Source organism: Lampetra fluviatilis, chromosome 8 (assembly GCF_964198595.1).
Source record: "Lampetra fluviatilis chromosome 8, kcLamFluv1.1, whole genome shotgun sequence".
Classification (NCBI taxonomy): Eukaryota; Metazoa; Chordata; class Hyperoartia; order Petromyzontiformes; family Petromyzontidae; genus Lampetra; species Lampetra fluviatilis.
Window position 1 is genome coordinate 15,029,489 of NC_136282.1, and position 20,690 is coordinate 15,050,178.

Genomic DNA, 20,690 nt, shown 5'->3' on the forward strand with positions numbered 1-20,690 from the left:
TGAGTATCGTGCCGTTAGCAAGCAGCTCTGCGAGCGACTCGACATAAGAAGGGTCGATTTTATAGACTGTACGGACTACATTTAGGGTTGAGCCTTCCTAGGGAAGGGTCCACAAACGGATTTAGAGACCACTTAAATGCCAGCGGAACTGGCGTTTTTATAAATCGGCTGAAAATAATTCCACCAATTAATTGTCATTGTTTATTGTGCAGTTGTTTGGGATCGCCGGGTTGAAGGGGAGGGTGACGGGGGGGTGGGACAGTACGCATCGTTCCTGTTGGGAGAATCTCATCACGAGCTGTTCCTCGCAGTCACGGAGCTTGACTCTTCTCACTGAACAATCTCCGGATCGCTTGGTAGACTGGAATAGATGGCACGTGACGAAATCTCTGGCCACGGCTGTCGTGAGATGCATACTGGATGTGGTGGACCGCGTGCGCACACACACACACACGACTTTCTCCAGGTTAACGACCCTGGACAGACCCGGCCGAATTTTAGCCCCCCCCCCCCCCTAGAACACGTCCCAACGTCGAAGACGAATAACTCCTATCCAGAAGGCAGCCTGGGTTTCCTCCATGTATCTTGAACTTCTTTCGCACCGTACGTAGCCAACCGTGCTAATCGGAGGCGCAAACTCAACACAACAGGCAGTGCCAAAGAAATGAGTTTTCAATTAACGAACACGTGGTCTCCTGCTCCTCGGTCTCCTCGTTACGGTGGTGACGTCGTCGACTTGATTGATTGGGAAATGCGCGAACATGATCACAGCAATAACAGTTACAGCTCGAATCACAGCGGAACACTTTGCGGTGATGTTTTGCTTCGTTTTAAGTGCAAACAGTGAAAGGTTTACGCTTCCTCGCCAACGAGAGTCACATCACAGAAGTTGCCATTTAGCCTTGCGCTCAAGGAATCATGCGAATACCAAATGTGCGTACGAACTTCATAGGAATATTCCGAATCTCGGTACCGTGCTGCATTCCGTTCTCATCGCGGTGTTGTTGAGTCAGTGCTGCCCTCTAGCGGCGTAAAGCGGTTGTGACAACGCCGCCCCCATACAGGAGTTGGGATATTAAACACATTCCTGCGGAGGGAGCTGGTAGGAACGTTGGGTTGCTCGGTCAATGGCCAGGGTCAACGGTGGCGTGGTGTATTCTGCAAATATGGCCGACTGTGAGGGCGGGCACAAGCCGGCGTGAGTAGGTTAAAGTTGAGTTTTATAAGGGCACCACGGGGTGACTAGCCCCTCCCCACCCAGCCCCACCCCTCCCACTCCCCACACAGCCCCATCCCCCACCCTCCCCTCCCTACCCAGCCCCTCCCCACCCTCCCCTCTCCACCCAGCCCCACCCCTCCCACCCCCACCCAGCCCCATCCCCCACCCAGCCCCTCCCCACCCTCCCATACCCACCCAGGCCCACCCGTCACCATGTTTGGATGCACGACGGACGGACGGACACAATAATCCCCTGTGGACTGGTGGAACCAGGTGGTTCCTACCAGTACAAGTCTCCGGCAGAGTGCGACCGTGGCCACCCAGAACAGAGCGCGCGACGCAATTCCCCGATCGACAAATGTGAAGCAGGAGACATCAGAGCGAGGACGACGAGACCACACTCCGCAGCTCCTGAGGCCGTTGTCTGGGCTTGAGCACCTGGATGTGACATCGCAGTCGTTGATCTGCGTCGACATCAGCGGCCCGCACGACATCAAGGAGATGAATAGGTGCACGGCAGATGTTTGCGAAGCTATAAAGGCACAGCCCTGCAATTGCCAGCTCGCTCTCCTGCTGGCGGAGTGACCTCTACCACGCAGAGAGAGAGACCTTGAGGTAGGAGAGGATGATGAGGTGGAAGAGGAAGCTGGTGGAGCAGGAGGATGAGGTGGTGAGATCAGAGGATGAGGTAGGGGGAGGAAAATGAGGTGGGAAGATGATGAGGGGGGTTGGGGGGGTAGGGAGATGGGGGGGGGGGCACGGGAAGGGCGGAGCACGGCGCCGTGCTCGCGCGGGGTGGTGTTGACCTGGCCGTGACCTCGTGGGCGGGGCACCGTGACCTCGTGGGCGGGGCACCGTGACCTCGCTCACGGCCAACTCCACTGACGATTATCTGAACTGGTCATGGGCCTCCCATAGGTCGACTAAGCCTCAAATGAGTACCTGGTGCGGTGCGTAAAAACATCACCACTGGGGAGACAAAGGCGGCCGGGCGTGGTGTTGGCCACCCACCCCCTTGTGTGCCGTGCCGGCATTCATATGTGCTCGCTAACGGCACTTGCCCCAACAGTATGTTAAGGCTACACGGGGGATCTTTGTGCCATTGTGTATGGGAGGATGTGTGTGGTTGTTGAGTCTATTATGTATGGTTGTTGTATGTTGTTGTGTATGGTTGTTGTGTTTGAAGCGCCAGCAACACAGAAGGTGTAATATTTGAGTGAACAAGTTAGTTGAATTGAGAAGGGCGATTATAAGACGAGAGGGAAGTCCACATTGGAGCATTGCGAGGGAATACGTCGACATAAGTGAGGTGACCTGCAGTGTGGTGGGTAAGTGGGTGAGTGAGTAGTCTGTGGGTGTGTGTGTTGTTGTGACCCGTTCGTGTGGTGGTGATGGTGGAACAACGGTTGTGTTGGAGAGTAAACCCACAAAGCACGGTAAACGGACGCTGCCGTTTCACGGTGTCACGGCGCGTTGCGACTGTGATCGCGGGGTTTACTGCGTGCTGCCGAAACGTTGAACACACGGTGGAGGTTCATGGCGTGGTGGACACTAAAAGCGCACCCCCTGGAGGTGACAGGGCCTCCTAGCGGTGACAGGGCCCCCTAGTGGTGATAGGGCCCCCTAGTGGTGACAGGGCCTCCTAGTGGTGATAGGGCCCCCTAGTGGTGATAGGGCCCCCTAGTGGTGACAGGGCCTCCTAGTGGTGACAGGGCCCCCTAGTGGTGACAGGGCCCCCTAGTGGTGACAGGGCCTCCTAGTGGTGACAGGGCCTCCTAGTGGTGACAGGGCCCCCTAGTGGTGATAGGGCCTCCTAGTGGTGACAGGGCCCCCTAGTGGTGACAGGGCCCCCTAGTGGTGACAGGGCCTCCTAGTGGTGACAGGGCCCCCTAGTGGTGACAGGGCCCCCTAGTGGTGATAGGGCCTCCTAGTGGTGACAGGGCCCCCTAGTGGTGACAGGGCCCCCTAGTGGTGACAGGGCCCCCTAGTGGTGACAGGGCCCACGAGGGGTTACAGGGCGCACGTGGCCTTTTGTACACGCGCGCCGACGTCATCCCGCACGGCGTGACGTCTTCGCGTCGATGTGTGCGTGTGGATTTGGACTCGGGTTGCCAGCGTATGAGACAACCAAGATACCCGCTACACCTCAACCTTAGTGACTGATTAATACTCTGGCGTATTACACCATTTGCGTGTTGTAATATTGCCGTTTCAATGCATATTTTCCCCCATTAATATAATGTGACCATTCTCCTCCTGACACTTGTGATTGCTTTCAATTCTCACCAAGAGAAATTTTAAAAAAACATTAAATGAGAATAATGCGAGCGTTGAACTGCATCGCCCCATGACTCATCACGCAAGCCGCGCGTTCCGATCCACCCTCGAAGAACAAAGAAGCGGTGGCATCACGCGGATTTCCCGGTCGTGACGTAAGCCACCACGCAAGCCACCAAGCTAGCCACCACGCTAGCCACCACGCAAGCAACTACAATAGCCACTACAATAGCCACCAAGCTAGCCACTACAATAGCCACCAAGCTAGCCACTGCAATAGCCACCACACTAGCCACCACGCTAGCCACTACAATAGCCACCACACTAGCCACCAAGCTAGCCACCACGCTAGCCACCACGCTAGCCACCAAGCTAGCCACCACAATAGCCACTACAATAGCCACCACGCTAGCCACTACAATAGCCACCACACTAGCCACCAAGCTAGCCACCACGCTAGCCACCACAAAATGTACCAGAGTCGCCCGCGAGCCGCCGCTTTGTTTAAGCGGGAGGCAAACAGCGGGACCGGGATTCGGTTTATCTGCGTCTCATCAGCGGGGTGTGGCCGCTGCTGCTGCTGCCGCTGCTGCTGAGTTGCCATACGTCGAAGGGCCCGAGTCGAACCCAAGCGCCGTGGAGGCGATGTTTACCGCTGAAGCAAACACCCCCCCCCCACATCCCTAAGGCGCAGGCAGGAGGCCAGCGGACTTTGTTGGTGTCTCTGAGTGTCTCGTGCATGGCGCGTTCGCCCCATGGTGTCGCTCCCTTCCCGTCGCCTCTCACGCCACGCCACGCGAATCACTCGGTGCACCGATGATGGGAGGTCAATACCTCACAGTATTTATTGTAACTTTTATTTTGTAATTGCGCTGTGATCGTCTAACAAAAACATCATGAAAAATAAGAATGGGGGTTTTACCCTTTCTGGAAATAAAACAGGAGGTGTGTCCAGATGTTCAAACACCAAATGGACACATTTTGCAAGGAATCAAGTCTGCATTAAGCACACGTACGTGTGGTGAACATGCAAATAAAACGCGCTCTGACAATATAGTCATTGTCTTTGAAACTGATTGGCCTACTTCACCAGAGACAGTTTTCTTTATGGCCGAGTCTCACCACCAGTGTCACACCAGAGCACAACGCCAACAGGCGAACAGCACAAAGGCGATGCACTATCAGAGCATCTCTAGCTCGTGGCGAGCAGCTACATCGTGGGAGATACCCTTTTTGCCCGGATCAAAGTACGAAAAAAGCATCTTCCCGAGGCGATTCGCGCTCCATGGGGTCGATTATTTAACCTGGATTTGTGTTCGTCGTGATGGTGGCCGCAGTTGTATTTGTTCTCGCTGCTGTTTGCTTCATTGCTGCAACTTTATTTGTTTTTGATGTTGTAATGTCGATGGCCCAAGGTCACTCTTTCCATTGAGACTCTACCTTGGTCAAACAAAACTCATTCCTGCGGAGGGAGCTGGTAGGAACGTTGGGTTGCTCGGTCAATGACCAGGGTCAACGGCGGCGTGGTGCATTCCGCAAATATGGCCGACTGTGAGGTCGGGCACAAGCCGGCGTGAGTAGGTTAGACGTTGAGTTTGATAAGGGCATCACGGGGTGACCAGCCCCTCCCCACCCAGCCCCTTCCCACCCTCCCCACCCAGCCCCTCCCCACCCTCCCCACCCAGCCCCTCCCCACCCTCCCCTCTCCACCCAGCCCGACCCGTCTCATGTTTGGATGCACGACGGACGGACGGACACAATAATCCCCTGTGGGCTGGTGGAACCAGGTGGTTCCTACCAGTAATACACTTGAAACTTGTACACCACGTTAGAGTTCATCGCGGGACATTGTTGTGATATGTGGTGCCTCTAGTGCTGCATTGAAACTGGTAAACCGGTGTTATTTATTGTAAGGCCCCTGGTGGCCTTTAGTCCGGACCCTCGACAATAGACAACACGTGACAACACCTCCCATCATCATCACCCTGCTGCTGTTAACCCCCCAATGGTTTCAAATCTGTGGCGGCCCTCATACTCATGGCTTATGGGCGAAAGTGGACCCCCCTCGGAAAATCAGTGAAGAACTCTGGTAAACATTGGATACCAGTCCATGAGTCTTTGAAACCCTATTACGGTATGTTACATGTTAAAAACTAATTTTTGCCATTAAATACAGAGCAATGTACATGACCCAAGGCTAAGGGTTTTGCCAGCCCTTCCAATCTCAGCCAGCACTGGGCCAAAAGCCACGGCAGTGCAGATATCAACATGCTAGCGGCACCAGATCTCGGCACGAATCAGAATATGTATTTATACTGGAGGAATCTGATGAGCGATTAAGCTCTTTTTCACAGATGTCCAGTATCTTCTTGTTTTATTTTTTTTATTATGTTTTATTTTTATTATTTTATTACTTCCCTTCTACGTGACTTTACCGAAAGAACCAAGAAGATGAATCCCTGCAGTCACGAAAGCTTGAAATCGAGATGTCCAGTAGTTTTTCACACGTGCTGCTACTGCTGCTGCCTCAACACAGAAATGCCAATTCCAGAACTGGCCGGGTCAAACCCGGGGTCAAACCCGCGTGACAACCCCGAGCCACGCGATTTGTCACCAGAATTTGTAAATCTCACTGGTGGATGAGGGCCTCCTCACCTCGTGCGGGCCATGAGGTGGGAGGGGTCATTTGACCATACTTCACCACGCTGGTCGGTGCGGATAGGTGATAGCGGGGAGCACACACGTGGGAGCATAGAAGAACAGCACAGCGATACCCCGCTGATGGCTATAACGATTGACCACAGACAATACAATTTTTTGTTAAACTCAATGTATTGCTCTTGTCTGCCCACTCCAGCCCGCATAATGAGATGATTGTGTGCGATGGTTGTCTTTGTGTGGCTTTCACCTGCTTCGCTAATTCGGTGCAGTGCTACCGCCTAATGATGGATCGTGGTCGTCACAGGCTGTGGCCGCACACGCACAGGCCACGTGTATCCTGGCGTGCTCACGTCAAGATATAGACAGCGCTTATTTAAGTTTAGCTCGAACGCTGTTCCGGAAATTATTTTTGGCACTCAAACCACATCAATCCCGCAGCCTTACTTTGACCCGCACACGAGTAATTTGTCCACACACACACCTGTTCAAAGGATTATCGAAATGTAGGGTATGATAATACAGGGTTGCTATGAATAGGCGTAGATTGTTCTCCCGTGGTAGTGCCTTACGCCGTGGTGGTAGTGCCTTACGCCGTGGTGGGAGGGGGGCTACTGGGCCCGTGCGCCCCTGCGCAGTTGCACCGCCTGCACACCCGATCGCTCCACCGCGGCGTTCGTGTTCGGGCATTCGCCCCGCGGTGGCGTGGAGGAGAAGGCGGCCCGCTCGTCACGGCTGCTCCACGTCACTCGCTCTCTGCGCCGCGGGCAAACGCTTCGCTTCGGATTCCTGAGCGCTGAGCGCGACGCAGAGAGAGAGAGAGATTGGCTGGCAGCCAAGGGACTCGATGTTTGTTATCCAGGGTGGGGAGAGGGGGGCTGAGGGGAGTTGGGGGGCGGGCGGATCGGATTGGTGGGTGTGGGGTCATGCCGGAGAGTGTGATGTGCCACAGGCGGTGGGAGCTTGCTCGGGGGTAGGGAGGGGATGGCGAGAGGGTGAGAGAGAGAGTGGGTTACATAAAGCAAAGATAAAAAAAATACGAAATGATGAACGAAGCAAAGTGCCGACTACACCGAGCATCTTCTTGTTTCCACTGATCATAAAAAGAGAGAGAGGGTGAGGGAGAGAGAGGGCGAGGGAGAGGGTGGGTGAGAGAGAGGGAGAGAAAGGAGGGTTAGAGAGGGGGAGGGAGAGGGTGAGAGGGGGAGGCCTGTGGCGCGTCTCGAAGAACTTGTTCGGCGAGCTGCCCGCTCCTCCTCCTCCTGCTGCTGCTACCGCCTCCTCGCATCCTCCCACCGGCAGCAGCATCATCATCAGCATCACCGCACGCCCCCCCAACCCTCACCCCCCCAGCCCTCACCCCCTCGCAATTCAACCAGGGGCGGCTGGGTACAGGACGTAGCGAACACGCAGCGGGATAAGACCCACCACCTCATCGCCACCACCACCTCATTACCAGCACCACCAGCACCACCACCTCATCCCCAGCACCACCACCTCATCCCCACCACCACCACCTCATCCCCACCACCAACCACAACGATCCTCGTCAAGCTGTCGTCATCGCAGAAGAAATCGTTTCGGATTTGGAGACGCGGTCTCCATCGAGCCCGGCTGGCTCCATGACCGCCCTCCGTTCCGGCTCCGCCACACGGGAATGCGAGCGGTCTAATCCGGGGTAGCGAAGAGAGACAAGAGCTCCCCCCCTCCTCCTGCTCTCTCCACTGCTGGATTGAGGGGATCTTGAGCCGCGTGGAAGTGGGTACGCGGAGACCAAGAATCGTCGGATCCGTTCTCCCGGCGGTAAGAGACGTAGATTGCCGCACCGTGTGTTCTGTACGCGGCTTTGATTCGTCGATCCACTGCTGGATGGAATCCTCCCCGTGTTGTGTGTCGGGTCCGGCCGTGGTGGAGTTGTTGGCCTGACCATACTTCACCACTCACGTGGAAGGGAGCGCCTCGGGAGAGGTTTCGGATCCTCTCGCTCGCCGCCGTCGATGTTGAGCCATTCCCGGCCGGGAGTTCAACTCGGGTGGCCGGGTTCGGGTCAGCTCTGGGGCGCTCTCAGCCCTGCGCCACGGGTGCTGGCCACCCCGTGCCCAGTGCCGTACTGTGTTATTGTCATCGGTAGTGCCGTGGTTGTGTCGTGACACTTACATGGCCGTGGATACCCTATACAAAGTGTTACGTAATCTTCAATAGGGTACATCGGCGTGCATGGAGGCTCATCGGCGTGCATGCCCCACACGGAGCCCTCAGCTGACTGCTGGGGCAAGAGCCTCTAGCGAGCACCCATGTGTCGGCCTGCAGGTCATACGAAGGGGGTGGGTGGCCGACACCTCGCCTGGACGCCTTTGTCTCCCCAGTCTCTGATGTTTGCACACCGCACAAGGGACGTAGCCGAGGGGGAAGGCCAGGACTCGTTCAAATATCGGCCACTGTTTTTGGTCCGTGATTGGGAATGGAACTTCACTCCCAGCGGTTCTGCACCACCGCCTCTCCCACAAGGCGCGCATAGAGAAAGCATTATTATTATTATTGTTGTTGTTGTGATGAGGTTAACATGCTGCTTGTGGTGGTGGTGGTAGTGTGATCTTAAGTTTAAAAAAAACGCTAATGAGGAAGCCGAGGGGAAACCACCTAAAGTCCTCAAACGCGCACGGGCTAACATCGCCACAATTGGGTGAGGGCCACGTGGTAGCGTCATGCAAATTCTTATCGTTAACGCCACCACCACCACCCAAACACAATTGTGACGTTTACAAAGGTAGCGTTATGATTACCCGTTTTACATGTGCCAATGTATTGGTCACGTTCTGACGATACAGCTTCTCCTTACCAGCGGTGACTTTAGACTGTTGGTGACTGGATTCAATGAACAGCAACATTAACGTATCGCCCGCCACGTTTCGCTCAAACCGCTGTGAGCTTCATCAGGTACTGACAGAGGCGTCTCTAGAGTACAGCGAATCGGGACGCATTCCCCATATGATGGCCCTGCATGGGGAGTAGTCCCCTTTGTACAGGAGGGGGGTGGGGGGACTTTGAGAGCAGATGGGATTCAGAAAAATATAAATGTGTCGTTAAACCCGCCACCACCCGACACAGCCAATTAGTAAGGTTTGTCCCGTAAACAGAACGTGCCAATTCGTCACTAATACAGCACAAGGCTGTGTTGGAGAGCCAAGCCACAACATTTACAATCTGAGTACGACGTTTCGCCAGTAATTACAACTATCTTCATCAGGCGACAGCCAGATTTACGCGATCTAACCCAAAACAACCTGTATTATGGATGAGATTTTGTCGCGAAAGCCTACTTGTTTAACTGGGATACAGAAAGTTTGAGCCATCTCTCTCTATATATAGGGCCCCTACAAGCATTTTATGTCTGAGCATTGGTGACTGTTCTGTACTGATGAGTGCTCGTGAGGATGAAGCCAGTCTCCGGGTGTCCGCTTCACTGCTGCCGTTGTTTTGCTGTTTGGGGGTTGGCCACATTTCCTCAACTCCGTGATGGTTCTCAACGACGGCGCAGGCTCGCACGTTCAAGTTCTGTTGAGCCGGTGGTCTGGACAAGGCCGAGTTGGGTTGCCCGTGTACGCGCAGTGCTGCGCTGCGCATACAGCAGCAATGTGTCGTTAGGTCTGTCAGCGTGAGCCGAGGACCTGCTGCTGGGCAGAGAACCAGAGGAGGAGAACGGAGAAACAGAAAACTCGACACGCTCGTCACTAACGCCCCGTGGCCCTGGAAGGAAGCGCAAAGCGGTGCACGGTTTTTGTTGTTGTTATTGAGCAATGGCCCTGCCTCATAGCAAATGAGAGAAACGTAGACTTGCACAGAAACCTATAGACTCGCAAAACGTCCAGTAGACTTGCATAGAGACCCATGGACTTACATTCAGATACTTAACGGAGACCCATGGACGTACATGCATAGATACTTTGTAGAGACCCATGGACTTAATCCATATATGCTTAATGGAGACCAATGTACTCGCATACATTCATAGATACTTAACGGAGATCCTTGTCCGTACATAATGTGTCGTAGACGTGTATGGAGACCCATAGACGACTGCGTAGATCTTGGCGGCCACGTGTTTTCTGGTTGCGTGACGTGTCGGGGCATGATACCAAACGGCACCCGGTCCAAATCCGAGAGCTTCGAAGTGCCATCGACTGACAACATGAGGCCTACAGAGTTAGGTAGAGACCCGTAATCCCATACATTTTCACAGACCCGTGTACTCCCCGTGACTCGTACAGAGACGCACATACTTGCGTAGTCTTAAAAAGAGGCCGGTGGACTTGCACGGAGATCCCATGAACGTGTACAGATGGCCACGTACGAATGGGGGAAAAAAAGCGGTTCGAAACGATCACGGAATTAAATTTTAAATTCGATTACCGATGTTTAAATCGCGAAATTGAAAGGCGCCAGATGATCTGTCGGGAGTTCGTGTTGCGTCCACAGTGAGCTCGGCTCTCGGCTCACTGTGGTGGTTTTGGCAGCTCTGCGCTCTGTGAGGTCAGGCTGGGATGAGAGGAGACGTGGTGGTGGATTCCCGTGTTCGGGCACCACGGCCGTGGGGCTCTCTGTCCGAACGCGTCATAGGTTTCGCCCCCTACGTGTTTGTATGTTGAACTTCTTTTGCACCGTACGTAGCCAACCGTGCTAAAATCGGAAGTGCGGAGGTTCTTGTTTATAAAGGCCTAAGGCCTATTTCTGTAATTCTGCCTTCTGGTTTTATTCTGGCATCTTAAAATGATTTTTACTGTCTTGTAAATGTTCTGATGTTTAGTTACAACATGTGAATGTTTGTTCTTCACTCGTCTGATGTGGCCTTTACACCTTGTGGTATGAAAGGCGCTCAACATATAAAGGTCATGGTTATAACATTTATATTGCCTTGCATAGAAAGCCGTCGACTTACATCGAGACCCATAGAGATACAAAGAGAAGATCCTCGTGGTGGTGATGAAGTTGAACTGTGCTGGGGTGATGTTCTCTGGGTACGCGGTCTGTAAACCAGCACTGGAGGTTGGTGGATCACTGCGCAGATGTTGTTGTGAAACTCCCTTCCTGGTTGGCGTCGAAACTAAACTATAACAATCTTGACTTAAAGCGTTCGTGACTGCAGGAATTCATATTCTTTGGGTCTTTCGGTAAAACTAAACTAAACTGACCATCACAAATGATTGCTCCAACAAAGTGGCCTATCACGTGGAAATCCATAGCAGCCAAATACTCTAAACGGATGTTGATTCTAAATGTGGAAGGAAATGCCTGAAATAGTGTGGCCTGTTCCACGAATCTGTGTTTTCTAATTACCCTCGTGTCTTAGTGCATCTGCAATGTGGCCCAAAAGCAATATAATGTTTAAAAATAGAATGTTCTGTTGTTCATTCATCAATCATCATCAGCCATGGTCGATCCACTGCTGGATGAAATCCTCCCCGAGTCGCCGTGGCCGCGCGACGTCACAATCCGCCCGGCACTTGCACGCGAAATAATTCCATCGTTCCATCTCCCCTCATCCACGCGCCTCTTGAATACATTCCAAGAGTCACCAGGGCCGCGGGAATCCTGCCTTGAGCCGGTTCTCTCTGGCTCCGGCTGAACCTCCTTCCTCTCTCTCCTCCCCCCCTCCTCCTCCTCGCAGGGAGTCAGACTGTCTCATTGACAATAACATCAGCCACGATAAATCCACGGGTGGATGAACGGCGTCGGCATTCCCCCTCGTGTGCCGTGCCGGCCTTCGTAGGTGCTACACGTCCACAGCACTTGCCCCAGTCGTCTAACTAACAAAGGCTGTACGGGGGATCGTTTTTGTTCAGTGTAGGGATGAGAGGGTGTGTAAGGTGTAAATCCTGTGCGTACAGCTGTCACGCCTTCCCGCGGCACACATCTCATCTCACCGCCTCTGTGCTCCGGGGCTTCATTTTGGCCGGGCCGGGTCAGGTCAGGTGGATTCAGCAACCCGGCACACCACGTCCAGTATTCTGCTCGCTACGGCTGCGGTTTCTACCCAACGCGTGTCTACCTCCGGTCGACAACCGGCGGCCGAGTGTAAAGTTGACCGCGGCTGTTCCCGCTGCCCCCAGGTGGACCCCGCGGTGCCCGGGTCGATGTCAGGATCGGCCGAGCCCCTCCGCGGGGCACGGCTGCCCCTCGCTTGGGCGCTGCTCTCCACGCTGCTGCCCATGGCAGGGGCAGGGCTGCACGCCGCCAGAGGGGGGCAGCCGGGAGGCGGCAACCCAAACGCCCAGCACGGTGAGTGAGCAGAGGCCCCCGTCCGCAACCCCCTCTGTGATCATCGCCGTCATTGTTGACACCATGATCATCATCGACGTCATCATCGCCGTCATCATCGCCGTCATCATCGACGTCATCATCGACGTCATCAACGACATCATCGACATCATCATTGCCATCATCATAAGCCATGAGCGATCCAACCGAGCCAAGAAATCAGTTTTTTTTAACGTTTATTTCCGTATCGTGCGGCATTTTGTGTGTCCAGTAACGAGCTTGTTTTTGCCCTGATCACTATTTGGCTGTTTTTTTCACGCCACTGATTCCCTTCGTCGCATCTACATCATTTCGTGCGCGTGCTTTCGTCACCACGGTGAGCCAGGTCCCTCTTGCTCACGAGACTCTCTCCTGGCCTCGAGTTCACGCCCATGGGCCTGATTCGGGCCGTGTAGCTGTTGAATGATCCTTATTATTTTAAAATATATTGTTTATTTATCCGTTGGTGAAATCAAAACCGTGTCTCCGTCGCCCAGGCGACGTGACGCGTTTCATGAATACCTCAACTTGTTTTTAATACAACGCAACCGACTCTTCGGCTGTAGGGCGCGCGTAGTATTTAATCCGACATTTTAAGGTCAAAATTATTCTCGAACGAGATGCTAAGCAAGCGAAAAAATCACAGTCATTATTAAACACACAACAGCCAATGGGAAGTGGTGTTGGTTGTGGCCGTGACGCGGACACTGGGCCATCAATGCTGCACTTCTGGGTTAGAATCCAGGTTTCAGCCAGCCGCGATTCAACTGGGTTCCACCGCACATGGCTGGCGGGAATGAGTTCAAGACCGCCGGGGCCAGCAACGGATGAGGAGCGACCTCCCATTGCGTGCGGAGGTTGGTCGAGGTTCCTGCCCGGGTTGCCGGAACAAAGAGCGTTTGCGTGCTCAAGGGGAGGAGAGAAGATGTGTAAACAGAATTGGGAAACAACAGAAGTGGACTCTGGTTTTTTTTTACTGAGCTCTGAGAAGACAAATACACGGGGTAGGGACCTCGGAAGATAAAGTGCAAACTGTAAATTCCAGTCCTCCGGTTGAAGCGCAACTAAAGTGTAGATAGGGGGTTCAAACGGGCCACTCAACTCGGAGCTTGTGAGTTCATTAACTAGTTGGGGGTTTACCCTCAGCCCTTTATCCAAGCAGTGTCGATAAAATAAAATAAAAATTGTACAGCCCTCTCTTAATCTGCTGTCGAATCAGTCGAGGGGGTTGTTTGATTCAGTCCACGCGGGAATCTCGTCTAGTTCCGGGCCGCTGAAATGTTGAACCCAGGATCTCGGTGGTGGCAGCTCAAAGCTCTTACCCACAATCCACAGGTCCACTTGCCACTCAAGGTTTATTTTGACTGCAATAACGTTCAAGCATCTACGGTTCCATCCACTCCATCTTTCCATGACTGGTTTGCCCCAGCCATGTTACAATTTGGCATGTGATTATCATCATCATCACCGGCCGTGATCTATCCACTACTGGATCAAAACCTCTCCCACCCCACCCCCTTCCAATGTCGTCGCCATCCATCACGGTCGCGCGAAGCGACAACCGACCATCGATGTTGCTCCAACACCACGCGGGATCATCTCACCGCTCAGTCTCCTCGGCGGTCAACCCTAGCGGGACTCTCTCTCCTTTGGCTGTCGTTCCATCACCAGTGTCGTCCATCAGCCCCCCCCCCCCCCGCCCAAGTCAACTTAAGAGGACCCTCCTGAGAAAGAGTCCTACGACTCGGTGTGCCTTGCCTGGATAAAAAACCGAAAGCAAAGTAACGATCCATATTGCCCACTTAACAATGCAATATATTCTCCCCCCCCCCACCCGTACACATTGCAACAGCGTTCCTGGGCGCCCCAGAAGCGAACTCGTACCTGTCACGTCGGCTGCGCGCCAACAATTGGGACTTTGAGCTGTTCCAGCCGGACAACTTGGAGCGTGAGTGCAACGAGGAGCTGTGCAGCTACGAGGAGGCGCGAGAGATATTCGAGGATGACGCCAAGACGGTGGGTCCCCCACACCCCCCCCCCCGCCGCCCTCCCACCAGACATCACGCAAGGATTGTGCGATGTCTTGGCGTGGTCAAGACGGTGAGTCCCCACCCGCCCCCCGCCGGGTTCGCGAGACCGGTCTCATGCGCAGCGTGCCACTGCCGCTGCTGTGTTCCATAGCGGCCACGTATTTGGAGGCGTCGTTTAGCGACGCGTGGTTATCGTTGCCGTAACGATGGGATAATCATCGTTCCCCGTGGTGTGTGTTGTTTTTTTGTAGAACGCCTTCTGGAAAACGTATATGAATCCGGCATCTGCAGGTAAGCTGATGGAATTAAATTATATTGTTGTTTTTATTAATGTGCTCGTTAACTCAGGCAAGCCTCGCAGTACAGGGGATGTGATGTTGCTGCGTGTGATCCCAATTGAGTGGTGGCATAGCGGTTAGCGTGCTGCGCTACGAACCGGTAACCCGAGTTCGATTCCTGCTCATGGCCAATACCAGTGACTGTTATCTGAACCGGTCCTGGGCTTCCCCTAGGTCGACTCGGCCTCAAGTGAGTACCTGGTGTGGTGTCAACATCGCCACTGGGGAGACAAAGGCGGCTGGGCGTGGTGTTGGTCACCCACCTCCTCGTGTGCCGTGCCGGCTTTCATAGGTGGTGCTCGCTAACAGCACTTGTCCCAACAGTCTGTCCAGGCTATACGGGTGAATCTTTGTCTTTGATCCCAATTGATTCATTTGCGTTGTGATTTTTCAGCATTGGGATGATGTTTGGCCAACCAGCAGTTTCATTCCACGTGTTTTTTAGCTATGGGGGAGGAAATCGGAAAATGCCGAGGAAAACCCGTGCAGAACAGGTTGGGGGAGGGGGAGAGAGGACGCAGAAACCCCGCACAGAGAGATAGGAGCCCCAGGCAGGAGTCAAACCTGTGGGGCCTTGCCACTGCGAGGCACGAGCGTCACCGCTGCCCCACCACCACCACCACCATCGTGCCGCCCAGATGAAACGATTCGCCTCCTGGCGATCGTGGACGCTGCCGTGGGGTAACGGCTCGGGCACTGGGGCTTGCAATCCAGACGTCGCCGGTCTGATTTGATCTCACGGCGCGGCAGCTGAGAAACAGATTCCTGAAAAGCCTCCCGCCCCCCGAGCCTCTGTCCACCCAGCAGTGTAAACGGATAATAGTTCGTCGATCGGCATGTCACGTGTGGTGGGGTAAAGTGTGGGTACCCCCCTCCCCACCTTTCTAAGGCGTCTGGGTAGCGTGGGAGAGCGGACCACAAATGCCCCCACGGAGACTCCCCCGGCAGTGGCACGAGCGAGGAATTGCAGGGCTGAGACTTTACCCTGCAGCTGTGATGGATTGCAGTGCCCTCTGCAGGAAAGGTCCCGCGATTGGCGTCGTCCAAGTCCTAAGGGGGGGTGGGGACAACGACGCAGTCCCCTCGCGATTCGAGGAATATTCGCAATTCATAGACTCGCAAAGAGACCCTGGACTCGGATAGAGGTCCGTGGACTTGCGTACAGCGTCACTAATTAATTGGCCGTTAACATCTCAATATATCAGGGACGGCAGAGCTTGGGAAACTGTTGGTGCCGGATCACCACCTTGCTGCCGTCTTCCTGCTCGTCTGTGGTTCTCCCTGGCGCCTCTGAGCCGTCCTCTCTCTACGAGAGCGAGGAGCGGTGGCGGCACGGCGTTACAAGTTGGCGCCGCCGCCGTCGTCGTTTTATAATTGTTGTTATAATCTAGGCCGCGGTGTTTGTCGTCGTCTTGTCCGATCGCTCCGCGCAGGGAACTCCGGCCTCAACATCCCGGGCCTGCTGGCCGGCGTGATCGCGGCCGTCGTGCTGCTCATCTTCATCGGCCTCGTCTTCGCCTACTGCTGCAAGTACCGGAGGAAACCGCGCGGCGGCACCAGGTACCGGGGCCCGGCCAGGGCCGTCCTGGCTTGCTCGCTGTCGTGGGGAGTGGGTGGTGCAATCTTGAGCTGAGCTGCTATAATTGATTAAAGAGTTGAACGTGTTCTTGAAATAAGCAATGTTGTACGGACTTGGTGGGATTTGGGAGGGGGGGTTCGGGGCAGGGGGTGGGCGATGTGAAAGAGGCGATGTGAGGCAGTTCCAGAGTCGAGCAGCGTGAGGGATTTAGCAGAAACAGAAGTGCAAATCCGAGCAGTGGCCAGTCCATATTTCCCGCGACCGGTAACATGATGGACGTCTAACACGTAGGCTTGGACATATTTACGGCCCCGCGTCAGCGCCCCACCGATATTCCCGCTCGTCGGCATGCCCGTGTCCCGCCAGGAGCAATGACGACATGGAGATGAGCGGAGAGCCGAGGGTGCCGCCGCCCCCCGACCGCGAGGATCCGGCGATGATGATGGCAGGGCCCGACCAGCTGCTGGGGCTGCCCTCCTACGAGCAGGCCATGGAGGTGTCGGGGCAGTACGACGGCCCACCACCACCGTACACGGGGTGAGCAGCTCCGCCCTGCGCGACTCCTCGTCCACCTCCTCGTCCACCTCCTCCTGGTCGCTCGCCCGTTGTCTCTCGGAGTTCTCCGTGGCTCCCGCCTGAGGTTTATCTACGATTGATATGGAGGCCAGCCCTGCCGGCAATAGCCTGAGAGATTAAATGCTCAAAACGCAGCCCAACTCGCAATGCCCAAGCTTGGGTTTTTTTGCATGCTCCCCTTTAATCGAGGCCTTGCTTTCGCTATACTTTGTCGAACTTCTTTCACACCGTACGTAACCAACCGTGTCAATCGGAGGTGCGGTGAGGGAGGAAGGACGACTAAGAAATATATATATATCTCTCTCCCTCGACCTCTCCCCCTCATCCCCTCGTCTCCTCTCGTTAAACTTTTACTCCCGGCTCCGGTTGCGGTGGAGCCTCGTGACGCCGATTTTCCACTCGCCCTGACTGACCGCTGCTCCCTCTGTGGAGCATCTCCACACTCACAGACACAGATAAAGATGCCCCCCCCCTTCCAAGAGCTGACCTCCTTTAAGGCCGCGATGGTGTCGCCAGCATAACGCACGGCCGCCTTTGTCTCCCCCAGCACTGATGTTTGCACATCTCGCCAGGCACTCGTTTCATTTTGAAGTGTATGTTGTGTCACCGGGTGAGAACCCAAGAAACCAGCATCGACTCAAGTCAGTGACCTGAGTCGCCACAAAAGCAAGAACATAAAACAAAGTGCAGCAATGAAACTAAACAGAAATCGATGCAACAACAACCACGTTACAGAGAATACATCAAAATAATGCTGTCCTGGGTCGACCGAGCGGAGCCCTCGGCACTCGTTCAAATAATCGCCACTGGTGTTGGCCGTGGCCAGGAACTGAACTCGAGCCGCGGAGTTCGCAGTGCACTTCTCGAACCACTGCGCCCTCGCTCCCAGTGACGTCACCACACAGACACACACGCACACCCCTCGGGTGTGACGAGGAGGCATCAATCTTGACTTGAAGCTTTCGTGACTGCAGAAATTCGTATTCTTTGGGTCTTTCGGTAAAGTCACGTAGATGGGTTAAAAAAATAATCTAAATAAACAGAAAACTACGACGTTTCGATCGCAACACAAGCGACTGTCATCAGGTGACTATACCAAAAGACACAAAGAACATGAGGCCTCAGTGTCATTTATTAAATGGCTACATTCGAACCGCGTTCGTGTATCGTGAATGACAGCGGACACGGACTGCCGTTCACTCTGACTATTCGTCAGCACCAATCTTGTGCTCTGACCGTTAATTTGGTGAAACGTCATCTGGTTGTGCTGCCGCTGCTACGTTGCTAGTGGGTTGCATGAGCACATTTAACAATTCCAAAAACTCGCCGTAACACTGGCCGCTGTGAAGAGGAGCTGTTGGCAGACGTATCGACGAATTTTAATCTTAGTTAAATCTGGAAATGATGAGAAAACCCCCATTGTAATACAACAGCGCAGGCTGTGAAAACCACACGCTTAAAACAACAACAACAACAACGCAGACACGTGTAGAAAAAAAAAAGCCCAGCAATTTGTGTACGTGCAACAAAAAAACCCATCGGCGGTTCCTGAAGAACTGCCATTGTGGCCCTTCTCCTTTTAATGAAATGAATTTGAGCGAATGTGACCGCGGCTGACGGCGTCTGGCGGCAGCAGCAGCAGCAGCAGCCAGTGATGCGGCGATGGACAACTGAGGTGGGGGACCGGCTTTGTCCCCAGCGTTGTCTCTCTCCCATCGTCGTCGATCTCTGCCGCCGTCAGCAGCCGGCCGTGCACGCTGCTCGCTTGTGTTTCGTGGCGGCGGGTTCGCGGTCGAGGCGAGCGGAGGTCTTCGTCTCTTAGACACGGCAGCGCGAGCGCAATACGAATATAAAACGTCGCAAGAGTCCCAAAAACATTACCGGGAGTGAAATGACAAAATGACAAAATCCTTAGACACAACCGACGAGTAACACCGTCACGGGGTTTCGCGGTTGCGCCGTACAAAGTCCGACGTTTCGCCCCGCGCACCCGGGGAACTTCTTCCCAACAACTGAACCGAGCGTCTCGCTTTCTCCCTCCCCCCGATTTTAAATTCAGCGCTCCCCGCACCCCAGAAGCTCCCGGCACGAGGAGAGAAACGTCGGACCTCATGCCCAGCGACACGCGGTAACAAAACCCGACCTGAAACCGTGACCAACTACACCGCACGCCAAAGCCAGCGGTTGCTGTAACGTAAACCTGCCGCCCACGCGCTCCTCCTCCTCCCCCCCCCCGTGTTTCTCCTGCAGGAGGAATTCACAGCGAGGATCGAGGAGAGGGACTGCCAGGAGGGACGTATGAGCCCCGGCACTCGCCCCCTCCCCGCCATGAGGACTTCGGGGATTTGTTGGCGGTCGTGGTTGCAGCTGAACCGTTGCCACCGTATGCGGCTGGATCGTCACCACCTACGCCCCACGATCGAGACAAAATCTGTGACGTGCCTCCTGGTCTTTTAAAACAAAACAAAAAACACAAGCGACATGATGGTCATCAACCACCTCCGCAAGCACCACCACCGCCACCTTGCCACCTCGCGATGCAACAATCCTCCGCCTGAGCACCGGTCACACGAACCGATTTAACTGCTCCATCTCCGCAGTGGATGACCTCACGCGCACACACGCACACACATACGCACGGCGACGTTGGCGAGTTTAGAGTGGGCACCGACGGACGGATGGACGAGGCGGTGCGTTGAGCCTTGATGTAGAGACCCGAGTCTCGGCGCGGGGCGACGGACCGTGCAGCTTCCTCCCGGCCTAACCGGTCGGCACGCTCGGCGCTCCGCCGCCTCCATCAGATTTGCATCGTGGTGAGAGGGCCCCACTGCCAGCTTGCTTTGAGGTGGGAGTGGAACGCCTGACGCACAAGGAAACGGACCGACGCTCTGCGAAAGCGAAATACAAAAATATTAGCAACAGCAGCGGAGAAAGGTGCGGCCCTGCAATTTGCTTGCCGACGTCACTGCAAGCCGATGGGCAACCGGAGGAAGCTTGAGCCGTTCCAGAGGGTGTTTTGGCCTAGTCTTCCCCGTTGGAATGGTTGGACGCTGGGGGGGGGGGGGCACTGGGGGGGGCGGTGTGGGGGGGATTTAAGAAACTCGCACCGTTGTTTGAACCGCCGCGCCGGGAGATCCAAACGAACCGGCGAACTCGGCACGGCGTGTCCGACCGTTGCACCTCCTCGGGCAGCGACATCAAAATACTGGGCAGGGACGGACGAAGTGTGGGGGGGTGGTTCTGGGAACGGGAACTGAGCAGTCTGGTGACACGGCTACCGAGAAGCTGGCGCCACGGTGACTTTCCGGCGGTTTCCGGCGAGACAACCGTGGCTGCTGCTGCTGTCTGTCGCCTGGGAAGTTGAGCCTCACCGCTGGGTGAGATAAGAACTGCACGAAGCCGATTGTGCACAATTAGCGCGCCCTGGCGGACAGAGAAACCTCACGGTTATTTTTTTCAAATCACAACTTCGGAGTCGAATTATTATCTGCCGATTGTTTAATCAGTTCACGAGGATTCTTATACAGTTTTGCAATTATTTTATTAATAGTATGACGTGCGTAATTTACACTGCAGAATTTTAATTAGATTTTAATAAAGTGAGTTCGACATCGCGCGGAGCGACCTGGAGTGAGATTAAATCCATCGAGTGCAGGAGCGACGCGCACATCTCACATCCACTGCTGGATGACAGCCTTCCCACACCGTGCTGGTCAGTT

At 54.6% G+C, this 20,690-nt stretch overlaps 1 protein-coding gene across 3 annotated transcripts; it reads left to right on the top strand.

Moving 5' to 3' along the window:
• The first annotated feature begins 7,346 nt into the window (after positions 1–7,346).
• Positions 7,347–20,012, top strand: LOC144933936 (transmembrane gamma-carboxyglutamic acid protein 2-like). Of its 3 annotated transcripts, none has more exons than XM_078859257.1 (8): positions 7,348–7,957; positions 12,262–12,430; positions 14,301–14,464; positions 14,730–14,769; positions 16,250–16,376; positions 16,762–16,932; positions 19,031–19,099; positions 19,222–20,012. In XM_078859257.1, the coding sequence occupies exons 2-8, from the start codon at positions 12,286–12,288 to the stop codon at positions 19,271–19,273; spliced, it is 768 nt and encodes a 255-aa protein (XP_078715383.1). In that variant the 5' UTR covers positions 7,348–7,957; positions 12,262–12,285; the 3' UTR covers positions 19,274–20,012. The 3 variants fall into 3 exon arrangements, with proteins under 3 accessions (XP_078715385.1, XP_078715383.1, XP_078715384.1); XM_078859258.1 differs by lacking the exon at positions 7,348–7,957 and adding an exon at positions 11,732–11,921; XM_078859259.1 differs by lacking the exon at positions 19,031–19,099 and having other exon boundaries at positions 7,347–7,957.
• The last annotated feature ends 678 nt before the right edge of the window (positions 20,013–20,690 follow it).